This window comes from Silurus aristotelis (assembly GCF_946808225.1).
Source record: "Silurus aristotelis genome assembly, chromosome: 11".
Lineage (NCBI taxonomy): Eukaryota > Metazoa > Chordata > Actinopteri > Siluriformes > Siluridae > Silurus > Silurus aristotelis.
In genome coordinates this window covers 3,100,985-3,121,805 of record NC_139584.1, presented here as the reverse complement: position 1 = coordinate 3,121,805, position 20,821 = coordinate 3,100,985, and the positions used below count along the sequence as shown (strand labels likewise).

The following is a 20,821-nucleotide window of genomic DNA, read 5'->3' as shown; positions in this document are numbered from 1 at the left end:
AGGGACCATCGGGCTTGTTATAAGAGCTCAGCTCAAAAAACTGCATCTCTGATGGTATGATGGTGCATTAGAGCCTGTGGAATGGGCAGCTTGCACATTTGGACAGTCTCCATCAATATTGAACAGTATTTATACTGGTTTTACAGCAACAAATGCTTTCACCTTTGTCTTTTTTTTAGAGAAAGTATTGCTTATTTAAGCAAGACAATGCACACTGCATCTAGTACCAGAGCATGACTTTGTATTAGAAAAGTCTGGGTGCTGAACATGGCTGCCTGCATTCTTGACCTTTCACCATTTGGTGCATCATGAAACGAAAAACACAACAAAGAACACCCAGAACTGTTGAGCAGCTCGTGTATCAAATCGTGTATCAGATTTGTATAAGACAACATTCCTCTACCAAAACTTCAGCAACTGGTCTCCTCAGTTCTCAGATGTATACGGACAGAAGACGTGATGCTACACAGTGGTAAACATGGTCTTGTCCCAACTTTTTGAGACGTGTTGCAGCAATCAAATTCAAAATGACCTTTTTTTTTTTTTTTTCCTCCCTTAAAATGATACATTTCCTCAGTTTAAACATTTGATATATGGCTTTTTATACTAAAGAACAAGTGTTTTGCTGTTTGTCCAAATGAACGAAGTGTGTGAAAGTAAACTAAATGGATTTCTGAATGGAAGTCTGGTCGCACAAAATAATGATCTGATTCAGATTTTCCTCCTGTTCATTTACTTTCCATTCTGTTAATCGATACATTTTTGAAAGCGAACTCTTTTTTACAACTTTTGCACAGTAATGTATTTCAATTGAAAAAGTCCTAAGAAGCCATGCATTATCATTTTTACTTTCTTTTTTGTTTTCCTCAGTATCTTGACATAACAAACATGGTTTCCTCGTGATCAGTACTTTCTTTTCAGTGTATTCAGCATTGTGGATCGTTTTACTTGCGTACTTTAGCATGTTAAAGATTTTAAAAAAAAGAAAGACATTCTTCACATATAAAGTTTATTTGTGTAAGAAAGTTTACAAAAGCAAAGTTTTTTCCCCATTACGCAGACAGAAATTTGTTTAAAGAGGAAAAAGAAGTACGATTGTAAGAATACAGAACAGAAGAACAGTGAACTGTAGTTGAATCTTGCTGTTGAGTCGAACCGTGATAATAAGCATTTTCTATTTTGTAAGTTGAAGTAATACTTTTTGGTCATGTGACTGTAAATACTCCTTTATTATCAAAGAGAACAGTGGGATTGCCAGTATTCTTAAAGGATGCCTGGCTGGCGGTGGTCTCAATAAAACCTTCTCCTGCTTTCTACTGGTTATGAACCCGTTGTTCGGGGTTTGAACGATTATTATCAGAAGACTGGTTGAGAAAAATGAACGGTTTTCAATGCGAGGAATAAATAACGAATAGAACGAATTTGTGGAACGATAAACGCGCAGGCGCTCGAACGAGCCCTGCATTGGCACTAACGCAGCGTGGGAGAAAAGCGTCTTCTCACTCCCACTGTAGGTTCATGAGTTGGACTCTTCTGCGGAGAGAAGGTTTGGAAAAGAAGACGAGCGTTCAGTGTGAAATCACATTCACACACACATTCAGCTGCGTTATGTAATGTGCAAGCTTCTTACTTCCTCGTACGTGCATGAACACACACACACACACACACACACACACACACACACACACTTATCGCCAATTTTTCCTGAACAGGAATCTTCTCATCTTCAGTAATAGATTAGTTGATGGGGGAAATCTCTTCCCCAAACTTAGCAAGGTGAGCTGCGTTCTTGGCTTCATACAGTACCTGGAAAAAGAGAGAGAGAGAAAGAGAGAGAGAGAGAGAGAGAAAGAGAGAGAGAGAGAGAGAGAGAGAGAGAGAGAATAGAATGAGAGGTGGAATAAAGAGAGAGACAGGGAGAAATAGAGAGGGGGGTGAAGAGAGGATAGAGAGAAAGAGACAGACAAAAGGAGATGGAGAGAGGAATGGAAGAGGAATGGAGAGAGGGGGTAGAGAAAAAGAGACAGACAGAAAGAGATGGAGAGAGGGGAGAGAGAGAGGGACAGAAAGAAATAGAAAGAGAAACAGGTGGAGAGCAGGAAGGGAAGGGGTAGAGGGGAAGATGGGGAGAGAGAGAGAGAGAGAGAGAGAGAGAGAGAGAGAGAGAGAGAGAGAGAGCGAGAGAGAGAGAGAGAGAAAAATGGAGAGAGGGTTGGGAAGTGGGCAGAGAGAAAGAAAGGGATAGAAAGAGATGGAAAGAGATAAAGAGAGATGGGAAGGGGAAAGAGAGAAAGAGATGGAGAACGAGAGAAAGATGGAAAGAGGGAAAGAGAGAGAGACATTGTGAGCGGTATATAAAGCTGAAAAATAAACAGAACCCTGTTCTGAACTAAAGTGTGTGATGTGTCTCAGGTGAAGGTCAGAGTGAAGGTCAGAGCTCAGGGTCACCCACCTGGTTATGGATGTACGACTCACAGACGTAGCACCACACCGAGAGATCAGCGAAGCTCAGGACCAGAGGGTGAGAGGACATCTGCCCGTGGGCCACCATGTGCTCGTTCACGAAACGCCCACAAAAAACCTGCAGAAACACACACACACACACACACACACACACACACACACACACACACACACACACACACACACGCTCGAGAATTTGTTTTTGTCTCAAAATCAACACCTGACCGACGATAATATGCAAAAGGAGCTAAAGTCCAGACCACATCATAGTAAAAAATATCATATGTGCAATTTGGACACATTTATACACTAATTCTACTAAATCAATCACACAATAGAGGAGAGAAATTTATTTCATACCTTCAACGCTTTTAAAAGACATTAATTTTTAATGGTTATTAATTATGTAGATATTTAATCACTGGCCATATTAAAAGGAACAACTTGCATGCAGCTCTCCAGGCAGCCAGGGCAATGATTTATTCTAGAGTCAAATCCCTGCATGTAAATATATTACAAAATCTGTTCTAAGGATATCAAAGCATTTTTATATTAAAGAAAAGTGAAGAGGAAAGGAAGGTGCTTTATATTCGTCTCATGTACTTTACAGCACAGTGAAGTTCTTTAGGGTTAAGGGCCTTGCTCAGGGGCCCCCCCAAGAGTGGCAGCCCCCCCCCCGAAATGAATTTCTCTCTTATGTCTTGTCATAAGCACCTTGTAGCAGCAGAGGCATATCCAGTTTTCCGTTTCGGTGCCGCACTCCTCACACGGGCGGAACACGTCGACGCCCCCTGCTGGCACTGAACACACAGACTCCAAGTGTGGGCACCAGGCCAAGGGATCCACTACGTACATTGTGTCCTGAAAGGAGACGACAGTAAGGATGAGATCCTTTCTGATAGATAGATAGATAGATAGATAGATAGATAGATAGATAGATAGATAGATAGATAGATAGATAGATAGATAGATAGATAGATAGATAGATAGATAGATAGATAGATAGATAGTCAGTCTTCACAGTAGATCATCCATCTCCATATCACTCTGTCCTCTACATCTGCCTCCTCCAAACCAACCACCTGCATGTCTTCCATCACCACATCCGTAAACCTCCTCTTTTCCTCCTTCCTGGTGTCTCCATCCTCAGCATTCTCCTACTGATATACCCCATGTCCCTCCTCTGCACATGTCCAAACCATCTCAATCACACCTCCCTCACCATGTCTCCAAAAAGTCCTACCTGCGCAGTCCCTCATTTCTAATCCTGTCCACCCTCGTCCCTCTCAATGAAAATCTTCAACTCTGAAATTTCACCTCCAGCTACCGACTTATACGTAAATATACGACAAAATTAACCCCCCAAAGTAATTTACAACTTACAGCCATCCTGATTCGTCTAAACGTTGTATCTCCACAGTTTTTTGGTCAGACATCTACATCCACATACTTTATATACTATTAAAACCTTAAGCCTTCTGGAGCAAACCCCTGGGAATTGTTTTGGCTTGGTCTTTGTAGCATAAACATGCTTCTAGATTGTAGACAAAACAATGAACTTGCTAACAAATGCTTTTTGAGTTCACCCAAAATGCTGACTGTGCATGGCTTTTTTCCCGAACCTGTCGATCCTCAAAGTCCCTTCCAGCACTCTGGTTCAGTGTTTTCCACGTTTTGGTTTACGAAAAATGGGAATTGTTTTTCCGATGTTATTTGGGGAAACGAAGCCTCGCTTTATTTGATCGCCGTTAAAGAAATTCTGCCTTAATAAAATAATGCTGCTGTGTTCTAGATCATTTCTAGATCATTCTTATAACAGTATTTGCCCCTTCCTGATTTTTTCCCTATAATTTTGCATATTTGTTACACTTCAATAATTCGAATCAATCATCAAGCAACTTTTAATCACATTTTTTATTTCAAAATCCCAAACTTTTCCAGATTTGAATCTGCAGACTTCCCTAAACCATGTTTAACGTCTTAAATAATGATTTACAACTCTAGCAAGCGATACGTTACAATCTCTGATTTACATCAGAATCAGAATCTCAGATATTTTCCATGTGATTAGTCGCACGATAGGGGGCGCAGTACTGTCGATCTTTTGAAAACGGGTGTTTTTCCATCCAGTCAGCAAAAACGTAGCTTTTAAAAAAAAAAGCTGTTTTCACAACGCAGCCTGGACTTTGAAAAGGGAGGCTTTCGAAAAGGTTTTTAGTCGTTGCCACGATGTATCCAAAAGCAGGAAAGTTAATAAAAGGCAGGCAGAAAAGACGAAGGTCGAACCGTTTCAGACGGGTTTTTTCTAAAAACGTGTGAATGAAAAACCTTTGGGAAACATTGGCTTTTAGATGGAAACTATTTTTAAAAAATTTATCCGGATTAGTTTGTTTTATTACAAATATTTTTTTTACAAATTATATATCTTAGAAAACCGAATAACGCAAAAGAAAAATGCAAAGTAGCCCCAGACCATCACACTACTACCACCACCATGTTTAACATTTTGGTATAAAATGTTTATTCATATTTTTTACACCAGAGGTTACTGGATGCACACCTTCCAAAAGGTTCAACTTTTGTCTCATCAGCAAACAGAATATTTGCCCAAAAGCCTTGAAGATAATCAAGATGTTTTTTTGCCAAATGTTAGATGAGATTTTGTGTTCTTTGTGTTCCCAATACCTGTCCTTCAGTCGTGTTCGTTCACACAGTGTTGCTGTTCCCAATGTGCCTTTAAGCCTGGGATCAATCACAACGCAGGAGCTCAATAAACCTGTTTTCTAATCCTTCTTTTGCATCAAATTGCACAAGGATTAGAGCAACACGTACAAGACAACATTTAACATCTCACTTGCTCGAGTGACCCAATTTGTTTTTTGGATAGATTTTTCCCCCTAATTTACACTTTATACTCAAACAAGATCCATGTAATTGCTAAAAAAGTTAAAAATATGGAAAAACTGGGAATATCAAGTGTCTTCCTTAAGCTAATTAAGCAAAAAGTATAGTCAAAGACACCACACAGGAACAGATGGGAGATATCGTACCCCAGCCAGGTCCACGGGTCCACACACGAGCTCAAAGACGGACTTCTTCGTGTATCCACATGCTCCCCCCAGCGCAGAACTTTCCTGAACAGAAACAGCCCTGGCGTCCGATTCTCCCTCTGCCGGCGCTACCGACTGCATGACCTTAAAAAAATATAACCCATGTTTTCATCAAGAAATAAAAAACATCACCTTATCTCCTCACGATTTAATCAAATCGAATCCGATTCCTGATTCTACAAAAACCTAAATGGTTTACCTGTTTCTCCTGTTTGATGGGCGTGGATTCTGCTTTTACATCGCCGTCCTCGATGCCTCTTCCGATGCCTCGAATAGGCGACACTTCCTGCACTGCTGACGAGTCCGTCTGTGGGCTCAGCTTCACTTTGGGTCTAGCTCCGCCCACAGGGGCAGAGGCGGGGCTGGAAGTGGCAGACGTGCTCAGGTCCAGAGAGTGCAGGCCTTGGGTGAGCTCGTCCAGTCCTGAGTCCTCCTGCTCGGTAGGGGGCGATGTTGGTGAGGTCACTGTGGGACGCGGTTGAGGAGTGACTTGAGGAGATTTTTTGCCTTTTCCACGTGGTGTGTGCTTGATTTTAGGTAAGGACGTCCGCAGAGATTTAGGAACTGCGAGAGAATACAATTCAGAGGAGATTAAAATGGTTTATTTAACGGATCTGGCTGATATTTCTTTTAGCGTCAAAGCCTCACTCTGTATTCTGAGAGACCTCCAGTAGGGGGCGTGTGCTCGCAGGACGTTGTTGATGCTAACAATGGCGCTGTGGTTTGGCGGCGGCAGGGGTGGCAGCTGCGGGGGCGCGTCACCCAGGAGCATGCTGGTGCACATGGCCATTGATGTGGAGATGGATGTGAGGTTATAACCTCCCTGTGTGGAAAAAGAGACGAGAAATACGTGGGTTGGGGTGGAAGATCTCCTGCTTTAGAGCTCTGACTTCAACACTACTCAACACCTTTAGAATGGATTTTTGACACTAAATACACTCCAGGCCTTCTCACCTCACCTACATCAGTACCTGACTTTACTGACACCCGTGTGGCTGAATTAATCTCCAAAGAATCTAGGAGAACATCTTCTGGGAAGATGACTAAATATGGATGACTAAATATGGAATGGGATGTGGAACGGGTGAACATCCTGTGCTGTCCTTCTTTCAACTCAAGACCAACGCATTCTTATATTGGTGTGTGGAACTTAATACTTTTGAGATTGAACCCATAAGGACGCATCGTTTGAGATGATTTAGTGTTTTCTCATTATTTTCCAGGTTTCAAACCCAGAAAACTAGAGGTTTACATCGGTTTTGCAGATTAATCGGCACCGATAGTTAATTGCTGGAAAACTCTATCTATACCGATAGTTTTTCCGGGTTGCGTTATACAGTACGAGAGTGGCCTCTAGAGGCGAATCACTAATGCCACATAATGTTTATTTGAAGTGCATTTGTTTTTATTCTATTTTGAATGCAACTGTTTGTGTTTATCACTTGCTGTTTATTTTTTTAATGCATCTTTTATTTTCCTTGATATATATTCATATAATTAATATAGTCATATTTATTTAATTTTGTACATTTCATGATTCAGTAAATTTTTTTTATTATTTTAGATTTTTGTAATTAAGCTCAAGTTTATTATTATTTTTTAACTATTGGTTGATTAATCAGTCATCGGCAAGTATGATCAAACCTAGCTATCGGTGTCGGTAAAATCCAGTCGACAAATCGGTCGACCCGTACAGAAAACGTCAGCTTTTCCATCCTGTATCTATTATAATTGTGCAAAAACTAATTAATTCTGTACTCTTAAAATGGATAGTATACTTGTACATAATAATCAATATTATACGTGTAATATCGGCGTTTTGTGGTTTTGTGACTCACCTCTAAAATGAGAAGCACTCGTCCTGCTGCTAGACTCTGCAGCTGGTGTGTGAGATGAGCGTAGCACGCCGGGGTCACCTGATACCCCCCTAACGAGTCACCTCGAGCGGCATCGAACCCGGCCGACACCAGGACCAGCTCTGGAGCAAACTGCAGCAGCAACATGCAAAACAGAATGTGTTGAAAACGTAATTTATTGAGATGTAATCCAGATGTTACGCGTGTGTGTGTGTGTGTGTGTGTGTGTGTGTGTGTTGACCTCTCGTGCGATCGGCATCACCACATGGTGGAAGGCTGCTAGATACTCCGGGTCGCCCATCTTTGCTTTGTTCCAGGGAATGTTCACGTTGTAACCGGCACCTTTCCCCCGGCCCACTCTGTTGTAATCGGCGTCCTCGGAGGAGGGGAAGAAGATGCCTTCATCGTAGCGATGGAGGGAGATGTAGAGAACGCTGCAACGAAAAAAAAAAAAAAACATCTCTGTGAACAGAATTATGTTGTTGTATGTACAGTAGCACCTTGAACCTGGAGGAACTTTCTTTCCTTTCACTGTGTTACTCTACCAACTGTTTTTCAGGCCAATATTAAAAACCGTCAGACACTATTAAACAATCAAGAGCTTTACAATTCCTGATCTCACATATAAAGTAATAAATAAACAACAGGGAAATGGTAAAAGGGCGCTTTCCAGGCAAGTCGCTGCACTGAAACTTGTATAATGCAGCTCAGCCGTTCCATTGCATCAGATGACTCCTTTTTACAGGGGGGTCATAACGTATGTAAATAAAACAGTGCACTAAATAGTGAATAAAATGATTTCAGGTAAAAGCTGTCACACTTTAGAGACCGAAATCCTTCTACCTGTTATCGTCCTCGAAGATATGCTGGATGCCGTTGCCATGGTGCACGTCCCAGTCGAGGATGAGAACGCGCAGTGCATCGTGGGAAATGCGCTGCGCGTAGCGGGCAGTCAGGGCAGCCGTGTTGAAGAAGCAGAAGCCGCAGGCGGTGTCTCTTTCTGCGTGATGGCCCGGAGGACGTACGATAGCCACACCGTTCCTCACCTACACAAGAAGAGAAGATGAGAGGAACTTTAAACCACTTCACACATCTTAGTTCACCATTCAGGAAGGGCAAGTCTAGGTGGCTATATTTGGGACAGAGGAATATGGAGACGGATGATCCGCTATGGCGCCCCCTAATGGGAGAAGCCGAAAGAAGAAGTAGTAGTAAATATATAAAAGCACTGATAACAGGTTTAGTATAAATAAAAAGGCTAGAAATTATATTTGTTTCAGGTGCTTTTATTTTGAAAGGTGGAAGGAAGGAGGCCGGGGGACCGGGGGGCCTCCAATATATATTTTCCCGAGGGCCTCCAAATATCTAGAGCTGGCCCTGGATACCAGTCAACATCAAACTGGGGGAAAATCTGATCTTGATGGCTTGAACGTAGGAGCTTTTGTGAAGGACGAGCTCACTTGAGTACTTGACTTTGTTGAACTGACAGTGTGTGTGTGTGTGTGTGTGTGTGTGTGTGTGTGTGTGTGTGTGTGTACGAACAGTGAGAGAACCCCACCTGACCAGTTAGGATAGATTGTACCACGTTGAAACACGCCCCGGCTGAGAGAAGTGCGCACTTATAGCTCTCTTTACTGATGTAGATGGAATTGTAATCATCTCCGAGCCTCTTCAGGTCTCGGGGCTTCATCTGCTCGGTGCTCTTAATGGTAGCGATGTACTCGGTCCTGATCAACAGAAAAGGAGGAAAAGCGAGAAGAACAGTGTGAGTGTGTGAACTCTCACTCCCCCTGCACGTGTTCGATTCCTCGTGTGTTTTACCCGTGACAAAGCGCAAGCTCGTCCTCTGTAGCAAAACGAGCCGGGATCCGCTGGCAACGATCCACCAGCCCCAGATCCTCATGGTGGCAGAAGATCCGGAAGATTCTTTGCGGGAGCTCAGGGTGATGGCTGGAGCAGCAGATGCACACAAAAAAAAAAACATAAAGAAAGCATGTGATTATTGTTTTTTTCTTCTAATAATACAGCAATGTTCCGATGAATTAAAAAAAAATAAAAAACTTTAAGCTTTTAAACCTGAATAAATTAATATTCACTAAATATTTAAAATTTTACAGAAATTTGACAAAAGTCCCACTGTAAGCACGTGTGTGTGTGTGTGTGTGTGTGTGTGTGTGTGTGTGTGTGTGTGTGTGTGTCTCACCTGTCCCACATGTTGTGATGCTCCATCATCTGATCGTCATAAACAAGTCCAGTCGCTTGTACGGAGGATTCCAGTTTTTCCACACACACAGCTGAGGGTGAGGTTTCTGCCTCTGAAAGAGAGCCTCCCTCTGGGAGAAATGGACACACACACACACACACACACACACACATACATACATACATATAAAAACATTTTCAGGTCAATTTAGACACAGACAGACAGACAGAGACAGACATACATAAAGACAGACAGACAGACAGACAGACACACACACACACACACACACACACACACACACACACACACACACACACACACAGAGACATAGACACACATCCAGACGCACACACAGTAATACGTTTCTACTACACAGCAATCACTGCTATATGGCACAAAATTCTGAGAATTTTTTTATTTATTTATTATATAATTTGTGTGTCTTATAAACAAAAATGGATCAAACTTATAGATATTAATTTATCCATTTAAAAATGTATATTCTTAATCTATTTATTACAGTATATACAGTACTATACAAATATTATTGACCTGAATTGAATGCATCAAGTACAGTCTCTCACACACACACACACACACACACACACACACACACACACACACACACACACACACACACACAGTAACTTGTGATACACAAGCTCAGATTCATGAGTACACCCACTGACTGATCTCTATAATCAAAAGAACTCATAATTCTCAACGTACCATCAATGTGGACAGGTTCGGACTTACCCAGAGTCTGCAAGCTGCTCCAAAACGGATACAGAGCGCAAAGCGTCTTCGAGATGGACTTCAGAGCACTGTAACAGACAAGCGCAAGAGAAGTGAAACACAGCGGTGGAAGCGTGGGGTCTTGTCGAGACGCAGGAAGACGTCGCGGCCGTGTCTGACCTCTCGCTCGGCGCTCCTGGAGAGTTCAGGTGAGAGCAGGCGTCACCCAAAAGCGACCTCAAACTGGCACAAGCCGCTTCCGCTGTGGCCTGCAAGTTATATCCTCCCTGAAGTAGAAAAATCTTTACATGTTAATCAGAATCAGAATGCTTGATTGATTCCACAGGTAAAAAAGGTAAATAGAGATTGATTGGACCTGCTTATTAGCATGCTAACCATGCTAACCTCACGTATGTGCAGCAATCCAACCACTTCTATTGCAACAACTATAGAGTCACAGGGTCTGTCTCCAAGAGGTGGACCTTGGCATCATTTGAACCGAAGAAATTGACGACGTCGGCAAATCGCTATGGCAACACAGAGAGAGATGACGTACCTCCAAAGCGAGCACGATTCGACCCCCGGCCAGACCCATCAGCATGTGGGTCAGTACAGAGAAACACTGCGGGCTCGCACGCATTTCACCCTATACACACACACACACACACACACCCACACACACACACACAAGCATTATTACATCCATAGTGCTGCATGATACATACAAGACATACGTGACAGAGAGAAAAGAAAAATCCGTGTTTCACCTTGGGATCACCAGCTACGGAGTCAAAGCCAGCAGCCACTAATACAAGCTCAGGCTGAAACTGCAACACACACACACACACACACACACACATACACACACACACACACACACACACACACACAGACACAGACACACACACATGGATCAGCAGTCATACAACAGGGATTATAATTAAGTGTGTTAAGTAAAATTTAAAACATAAAAAGTTCATTATAAGCAACCAGTCAATTAAACAAACATACACTGTATGGCCAAAAGTATTTGGACACCACCTCCACCCATATGTGGTTCTTCCCCAAAAATGTTACCACAAAGTTCGAGGCACACAATTACATAGAATGCCATTGATTGTGCTACAATTACATTACAGTCCCAAACCTGACAATACCCCCGTGCACAAAGCCAGCTCCATGAAGATCTGCTTTACATGGGTTGGACTGAAAGATCTCCTGCTATAGATCGCCAACCTTATCGAACACCTTTAAGGTGTTGGATGATGGATTTCTCCAAACTTTTGGACATATAGTGTAATATTACCAAAACAATATTTTGTAGTAGGTATTTGTCACCTTTATCATGTTACAGTAACACAAATAAATAAATAAATGAAATGATAGAAATGGCTGTGTGATTTGAAAAGTGTGCTCCGTACCTCGTAGGCCACAGGCAGCAGAATTCTCTGGAACGCAGAGACGTAATCTCCGTCCTCCATCCCGGTCTAAACACCAACACGTACAGCAATGAAAAAAAAAATCATTAGTGAGCTACTAAAGCGCTCGTTCACTCTTTATTTCATGAGTGAGGTGTGTTAAACCTCGTTCCAGGGCACGTTGATGTTGTAGCCCTCGCCTGGTCCTGATCCCACAGCGCTGCTGTCTCCCTCGGGGAGGTGAGGCCAGAACGAACCCTCCTCATACCGGTGTACAGAGAAATACAGGACACTGTGATGAGAAACGAAGACAGAGTGAGGGAATATACTGTATAAAAAAATAATAAATACAAAATAAATAAACAGTAAAATAGCTGAGGAAAGAAAATACATTTTCTTCAGTCACCATTTTCAGAAGGTAGGAAAGAACAAAGCTAAGACTGATGAAAGGAAGAACTAGAAATAAAGGAAGGAAAGAATAAACAAGAAAGAACGAAAGCAAGAAAGAACAATAACTAAATGAAGGCAGCAATGACTGAAGGAATGATTGTAAGAAAGAAAGAAAGAAAGAAAGAAAGAAAGAAAGAAAGAAAGAAAGAAAGAAAGAAAGAAAGAAAGAAAGAAAGAAAGAAAGAAAGAAAGAAAGAAAGAAAGAAAGAGAACTAAATGGAGGCAGCAATGACTGAAGGAATGATTGTAAGAAAGAAAGAAAAAAAGAAAGAAAGAAAGAAAGAATAAAAGAAAGAAAGAAAGAAAAAAAGAAAAAGAACTAAAGGGAGGCAGCAATGACTGAAGGAAGGACTAAAGAAAGAAAGAAATGAAAGAAAGAAAGAAAGAAAGAAAGAAAGAAAGAAAGAAAGAAAGAAAGAAAGAAAGAAAGAAAGAAAGAAAGAAAGAAAGAAAGAAAGAAAGAACAATTGAAAAAAGAAATGAAGGAACGATTGAAAGTAAGAAATGAAGGAACGATTAAAAGAAACAAGCAAAAACTTTGGAAAGAAAGAAGGAAGGAAGAAAAAAAGTGAATAAAAGGAAGGAAGGAAGGTAATAAGGATGACAGCAATGACTGAAGGAAGGACTAAAGAAACGAGAAAAGGAAGCAAGGACTAAAGGAAGGAAGGAAGGAAGGAAGGAAGGAAGGAAGGAAGGAAGGAAGGAAGGAAGGAAGGAAGGAAGGAAGGAAGGAAGGAAGGAAGGAAGGAAGGAAGGAAGGAAGGAAGGAAGGAAGGAAGGAAGGAAGGAAGGAAGGAAGGAAGGAAGGAAGGAAGGAAGGAAGGTAATTATTAAGAACAGTCTAAAACAGTGCTGATTTGATGAATGAAGTTTAAGAGTTCTAACAGTTCAAAAAGCTTTCAAAAGGACTCAATGGGAACAGCTACATGGATCTTCAGTAACAGGAAAACAGTCATTCCGATAGATGATATCATACTGAAGAAGGTGCATGTAACTTCCACCTTCAGAAGGAGTGGAGTTACAAAACTTCCTGTAAGGCGACTAAGAGGATGAAGACGTTTAATTAAGAGGAAGACGAGGAAGAAACCAAGAAGCGAAAAAGAAGACAAAGAAGAAGAAGAAGACAAAAACGGCTAAGAAGAAGCTTATCTTGGTCAGGCCAGAATAAATATTGGATGTTCCTGAAGCTCACAGCAAAAAAGCTAAAAATTAATTAAAGGTTCAGGGTTTAAGATTTAATTTGCAATGCAAATCTGCACAAACCGTTCAGAACATTTAGTTGGCGTTTGAATATATTTTGCGTAACAGCGGTGAGGTGGGAATAAAGACCTGAATGTCCTTTTTTCTAAAGTCTGCACGCACCTGGGGTCCTCTTGGAAGATGTACTGGATTCCCTGACCGTGATGCACATCCCAGTCCACAATCAGAACCCTGGAACCCAAAACCACATACCCTTAAAGAAACACACACAGTTTTAAAGGGAAGCTCGTCCCGAGGCGAATGCGCGCTCTTACCGCTGGACGCCGTGATGTTTCTGAGCGTAACGTGTCGCCACTGCTACGTTATTGAACATGGAGTATCCGTTCATCTGCTCCGCCTGGGCATGGTGTCCTGGAGGCCTGCGAGCAGACAGAACGTTTCATTGCTAATTCAATTAGGTGAGGAATCACCAACATGCTAGGTGTGTGCTACAGGGTTTTAATGAAGGTCAATTCGGTCGTGGAGATGATCGGCTCTTCCGCTGTGAAGACTGATGTTTCACCTCAGGATTGTACACATACACTCAGCTCCTGATGTAAACAGGACGATGTCTTTAGCCACACTAACTTATGAGAGTCGGTGCTCCCTGTGACTGTGCAAGCAGCCTTGTGCTGCCGTCTGTTGGTGTGTTCCGAAACCAGTCTTGAAACTTCTTAATAACACCTAGTAAGCAGCTCGTTCATTTCGAACGCTGATTCAATTGAAAACGGAAACCGTGCTTCTAAAGATCACCTGCACACGGCGAAACCATTGCGTAGCTCGGACTTCATCACCTTGTCGACCAGCTGGAGGAGGGAGCCAGCAGCCAGACAGGCACATGAGAAAGAGTCCTACACACACACACACACACACACACACACACACACACACACACACACACAAATGAACCCACTTTGTCCAAACACATGGTCAGGACAGGAGACGAGAGCGTAGCAGGTCTTACAGGATGAAGGTAGACGGAATCATATCGATCAGCGACGCACTTCAGCTCCACTTCCGTCATCTTCTGCGTGGACTTCAGGAACTCAACGTATTCCTTCCTGTCACGTGCAAACAGCACAAATCAGTACCACACGCAGTCACTCCAGCACTACTGCACCGATCGCACGTTATCAACAGACTCACGTGTGAACCAGGGAAAGTTCCTCCTCTGACGCCGCTCTTGTCTGAAACATGAACAGAAGCAGTTATGAAAACACTTGCAGCTTACTAAAGGTATAACCAAAAGTTTGTGGACACCTGATCAGATGTTCCACTAGATTTTTGGAGTGTGTTCGAGGAGATTTCACTCTTTCAGTTAGTAAATGATGCTAGATTTGTGCACAGGGGGACTGTCATGCAGGTTTGGATCTTCAAGTTCAAGTGTCTTCACAATCATCTAAAGACTTCCGATACAAATGTGTGCCTGCGTATAAAGACAGTATGCTTAGCTACAGACAGGCGCTAAAAGCTGCTAGAGCTAAACACCTGAGCAAACTCATAGAAAATAACAAAAACCATCCCAGGTTCCTTTTTAGTACAGTCGCTAAATTAACAACAAATCAGGGATCTGAAAAATGTGTTCCATCACAGTTTAGTAGTGAGGACTTTATGAATTTTTTCACTGAAAAAATAGATAACATTAGAAAAACAATTGTGGCAGTTCAACCTCTGACAGCATCTCCCGACACAATCGTACTTACAACCCCACAACTACACTGTTTTACATGTATAGGAGAGGAAGAGCTGTATGATGCTATTATGAAAGCTAAATCAACAACATGTCAGTTAGATCCAATTCCCACTAAACTACTGAAGGAAGTGTTATATACAGCTGGTGAGCCTCTTCTCAATATTATTAACTCCTCACTATCGTTAGGTCATGTCCCTAAATCCCTCAAGTTAGCAGTTATTAAGCCCCTCATTAAAAAACCTAATCTGGATCCAAACACGCTATCGAATTACAGACCAATTTCAAATCTCCCATTTATGTCTAAGATTTTAGAAAAGATTGTCGCTGCCCAGTTATGTAACCACTTGCAAGAGAACAATATCTTTGAAGAGTTTCAGTCAGGTTTTAGGCTCCATCATAGCACAGAAACTGCTCTAGTTAAAATCACTAATGACCTGTTTTAGCTTCAGACCAAGGCTACATCTCCCTATTAGTTTTACTAGATCTTAGTGCTGCGTTCGACACTATAGATCATGATCTTCTCCTCGATCGCTTACAGAATTACATCGGTATTCAGGGACAGGCATTAAGCTGGTTTAAATCCTACCTGTCCAATCGTTACCATTTCGTAGATTTAAATGGAGAGCTATCCAGGATAATGCTTGTAAATTATGGCGTGCCACAAGGGTCAGTTCTAGGACCCCTGCTTTTTACAATATACATGCTTCCATTAGGAAATATTATTAGAAGGCATGGAATTAGCTTCCATTGTTATGCTGATGATACCCAGCTATATATTTCATCCAAACCAGGCGATACAGCTCAATTAGCTCGCATAACTGAGTGTGTTGAAGAAATAAGAGATTGGATGACCCATAACTTTCTGCTATTAAATTCTGATAAAACGGAGATTTTGCTCATCGGCCCAAAAAATAGTACACAGAAGCTCCAGCATCTCAGCCTGCATTTAGACGGTTGTTCTGTAACTACTAGTTCAACGGTAAAAGACCTGGGAGTTATTTTAGACAGCAACTTATCTTTTAAAAATCACATCAATCAAGTTACAAAAACAGCCTTCTTTCACCTTAGAAATATTTCTAAGCTAAGAAATATGTTATCTATATCTGATGCAGAGAAGCTCGTCCATGCGTTTATGACCTCTAGAATAGACTACTGTAATGCATTACTAGGTGGATGTCCTGCATCATTAATAAACAAGCTTCAGTTAGTTCAGAATGCAGCAGCAAGAGTTCTTACTAGGTCAAGAAAATACGATCATATAACCCCAATCTTATCGTCCCTACATTGGCTTCCTATTAAGTTTCGAATAGACTACAAACTACTGCTACTCACTTATAAAGCACTAAATGGTTTGGCTCCCATGTATCTATCCAGTCTCTTAACACGCTACAATCCGTCACGCTCCCTGAGATCTCAAAACTCTGGGCTTCTAGTAGTTCCTAGAATAGCAAAGTCCACTAAAGGCGGTAGAGCATTTTCACATTTAGCTCCTAAACTCTGGAATAGTCTTCCTGACAGTGTTCGGGGTTCAGATACACTCTCCCAGTTTAAGTGCAGATTAAAAACATATCTTTTTAGCAAAGCCTACACATAACACACATCACACACATCACATCATAACCTTGTGCTCCAGAACATCTGATCACATGCACATTATCAACTTGTGCTGTTAATATCATGAACAGCAGCTACGCTAATTCCTCTCCACTGCTTCTCTTTCTCTCCCCATCCCGAGGCATCCTGAGGTTTGGCCAGCTCCAGTCACGTCCCACCTCGTGAAGATTATGGACCTATGGATGATCATGGAGAAGTAGATGCCGAGTGTTTAAAGGCCCTGGCATGGAGAAGCTGATGCTGGATCTATGATGATCACAAATTGTTCTGTATTGTTGAAAGATTTATGACCAAACTCTTGATGTCACCCATATGAGGATGGGTTCCCCTTTGAGTCTGGTTCCTCTCAAGGTTTCTTCCTCATATCATCTAAGGGAGTTTTTCCTTGCCACTGTCGCCACGGCTGCTCATCAGGGACAAACGCACACCATTCACCTTCACTGTTGTTTTCTGTAAAGCTGCTTTGAGACAATGTCTGTTGTGAAAAGCGCTATACAAATAAACCTGACTTGACTTGACTCGACTCCAACATTTTTGTAACTGTGAAAGTCGGGTGTCCCAATACTTTTGGTCATACCGTGTATCCTGCTACGCAGCACGAGAACGTCTTTCAATGCATCACAAAACAGTGGAATAAATCAAATCAACTTCTATTAAATTAATTATAATAAAAAAATATATATATTTAAAAAAAGTATGATTTTATTAAGTATAGAACATGGTAGGATCAGAGGGTCACAAGATCAAATCACAGCACCACAAACCCACCAATGTTGGGCCCCTGCGCGAGGCCGTCAACTACTCAGTCGCAAGTCTCTCTAAATAAGAGCGTCTGATAAATGCTATAAATGTAAATGTACATACGATTTATCTATTTGTTTATTTAAAGTATATTTCCTTCTCCTTATCTGTAATCAGACACGTGGATGTCCGTTGTCTCGTCTTTTTTTATTATTTTTTTAAAGTGTCGTATTTCAAAAACATGAGACATGAAAATTCAAAATATGAAAGAAATCCAAAAAAAAAAAAATAAATAATAATCATTTTAAGTTTTAAACGTAATATTTTTGTTTTATTCATAGTCAAATATCAATACTGCAACGAATATTAGAACAGTGTTCTGTAGCTCCATGTTGGTGTTCCTCACCTCCACCTGCACGCAGCGAGACAGCAGCCCCTCCGTCTCCATCATCTTCACTATAGCACTCAGTCTCTCCGGACACTCGGGGTGACTACAGGGGCAAGAGGGAGAAAAAAAAGTATATAAAAAAAAAAAATTATAAATATATATATATATCTGAGATATATTCAGATCCTGAAGTCACCTGGAGTCCCACAGGCAGCGATGACGAGAAAAGACATCAGAGTAAACCAGGCCGGTTCCTGTCACCTTCGGCTTATCTTGCAAACACTGACACCACACACATACACAAACACACAGAAAACAGAAAACGTTTTCGGAACAGAAAAACGTGAGCATACGTCACACGTAGAAACAAAGGTAAGATCAAACATGCACAGAGAAACGTACCATGTTCCCGAGTTTGTTGGTCATCTCCTGTTCTGCTTTGCCTCGGTCACGTCTACCTTTATTTCTAGCCTCCTGGAGACTTGGTTTCTGGCTGCGTTTGCTGTTTTCCCGCTGACACACACACACACACACACACACACACACACACACACACACACACACACACAAGTTATTCACAAACCAACAGCACACCAGACAAAATCAAGGATTAGAATTTTGAACCCTGACTTTCAAACGATGAGAAAAAAAACCACACCAAAAGTATTGGGACACCCGACTTTTCCTACACACCTGGAGCCATGCGATTGTATTAAACGTCTCTGGATGTGGGAACGTGAAATTTTCCCTTCCCTTAAACTAAACGACCCACGATGCCCCTGTGCACAAAGCCGTGCTCTAAACTGGTTGAAGTGGAAGATCTCCTGCTATTGAACCCTATTGAACAGCTTTGGGATGAATTTTTCAATCTGACTGAACCCCAGGCCTCCTCACCTCACCTGCATCGGTACCTGACTTCACTAACACCCTCGTGGATGAAGGAATCGCCACAAATCTCCATAAAATCTAGCGGAACACCTTCTCTGAAAAGTGAAGCTTATTATAACAGTAAATAGTCGTAAATGTGGAATGGGGCGTTGAAGAAAAGCTTGAACTGGATTCATCATGTGGGCAAAAATAAATCATAGGAATCCAGTTTAGGAGAAAATAACAGATGGAAGGTTCCTACCTTGCCAGAGCCCTGCGATGTTTTCTTCGGGGAGCGTTTCGGACCTTTCGGTGTTTGATCAGAGTCCATGATAATATAACGATTCCACACCCTGTCAGCGAATCTACATCCTGTTTTACAAACAAATGAGTTTCATTAAGGACTCAAAGCACAACCGAATTTTCCTTGCGATTTGTTTTCCCTCTAAAGCCGAGCTACACCTCGATATTCTGGTTTGCTCTGACGATATCGTTCTTTATTCACTGATCGCCATGATTTATCATCATTTAAAATAAAAACGTATTATTTTACATCCTATGGCTTTTGAGAGTCACGTGCATGCTCCTTTTGTTACAATGCAACAAACCTTGTAACTGTATGAACATTTACTTTGACAACAAATCTAGAAATGTCCAGACGTTCCACTGGACACTTCGTTTCTCCAAACATTCAGCTGAAATACTTTGCAGTTCCTCTTGGAGTTTTTCACTAGATTTCTCCCTCATCCCAGAGCAGTTTAATAGAATTTAGGTGCAGTGACTGGGCAGGTTGTTCCATAATAGACGTCACTCCAGACGAGTGTTTGCTCTCTAAATAACGGTTCCAATGAGCCGCAGTCCAGACGGAACTGCTTGGTGTAGAAGGAGCCATGAGTTGTTGCTTGGGAACAGAAGGAACATGCATGTGTCTCAAAAGACTCCACACTTTTGACAGACTCTGTAAGTAATAAATGTCCGCACATGTTAAATGTTCTTTTACTCAAAAAAAAAAAAAAAAAAAAAAAGGATAAATATTGTGTTTTATATCATTGTTATTTTGATGCATGAAGGAAATCACATCCAAAAAAATGTTTTGAGGTTTTGCAATTACATTTTGCAAACACAATGCAGACAATAATATCATTATTATTATTAATATCATTATTATTATTATTATTATTATTATTATTAATAATAATAATAATAATAATAGGAACAACAGGAAGAGGACGAATACTTATATAGCCATTAATGTTACTATATAAAAACTATTACATATTAATAATCTTTATAATGACTTACAATTTTCTCCAAATACTACTAATAATAATAAACACTGCTTGATTGACTTGCTTTCTCTTGCGTTTTCAGCTCCTCCAACAAAAATGAGATCTAAAAACCATTTTATAACACGACAAAAAATATATATCTCTTTTTTTAAACTATAAATCGCATATAAATTTGATGCAATAAAAAAGGAGGCACTTAAATCCTTAAAAAGTATTCAATTAAAGCAATAATGCCAGGATCAGTGTTTTTTCAGGCCAACGCGCCCAAACACCTTCACCCACAGGCTGAACTACAAATCACACCATTAATCCCTGTTAAGGGCGCACAATTGCACAAACTCTACACACTACAACGTGCACTCACGCAGGGAATTTGTAGTTTTTTTAAACGCAGCCTTCCCGTCGCACAGCTGCGTGCGATAACCCGTCAGTCGCGTGATGATGACGTCAACGACATCCCGTTTACTTCGTTCGCATGGCTCTCGATTATAAATATAATCTCGATTATGTCATCGCGATTATTTATTTATTTCTGTGTTTTCTTTCGATATTATTGTGAGAGATTTTTTTTTCCCCCTTGTTTTATTATTATAGTTAGCATGGTAAAATATTGCTGAAATTGCGGCTAATTATTTTAGATTTTTTAATTGTATTTAAACGTATTAATTTATAGCTGATATGTTTGCTTATACATTTATATCTATATACATTTTTATGTTTATACTTTAAATAAAGTAAGCTATTTCGAAGCCCCG

The 20,821-nt window shown here is 41.0% G+C and overlaps 1 protein-coding gene across 1 annotated transcript; it reads right to left on the bottom strand.

The window, feature by feature from the left end:
- Positions 1-992: 992 nt before the first annotated feature.
- Positions 993-20,365, bottom strand: hdac6 (histone deacetylase 6). Its single transcript, XM_083554871.1, has 28 exons — positions 20,080-20,365; positions 19,040-19,149; positions 18,313-18,423; positions 18,107-18,192; positions 17,929-18,013; positions 14,621-14,661; positions 14,439-14,535; positions 14,228-14,325; positions 13,750-13,854; positions 13,598-13,666; positions 11,951-12,077; positions 11,789-11,854; positions 11,135-11,194; positions 10,924-11,013; positions 10,548-10,654; positions 10,389-10,456; positions 9,633-9,762; positions 9,251-9,379; positions 8,988-9,156; positions 8,273-8,475; positions 7,671-7,863; positions 7,412-7,561; positions 6,222-6,396; positions 5,773-6,137; positions 5,514-5,657; positions 3,178-3,324; positions 2,453-2,581; positions 993-1,806 (listed from the first exon to the last, which is right to left on the bottom strand). The coding sequence occupies exons 2-28, from the start codon at positions 19,106-19,108 to the stop codon at positions 1,738-1,740; spliced, it is 3,282 nt and encodes a 1,093-aa protein (XP_083410997.1). The 5' UTR covers positions 19,109-19,149; positions 20,080-20,365; the 3' UTR covers positions 993-1,737.
- Positions 20,366-20,821: the final 456 nt, after the last annotated feature.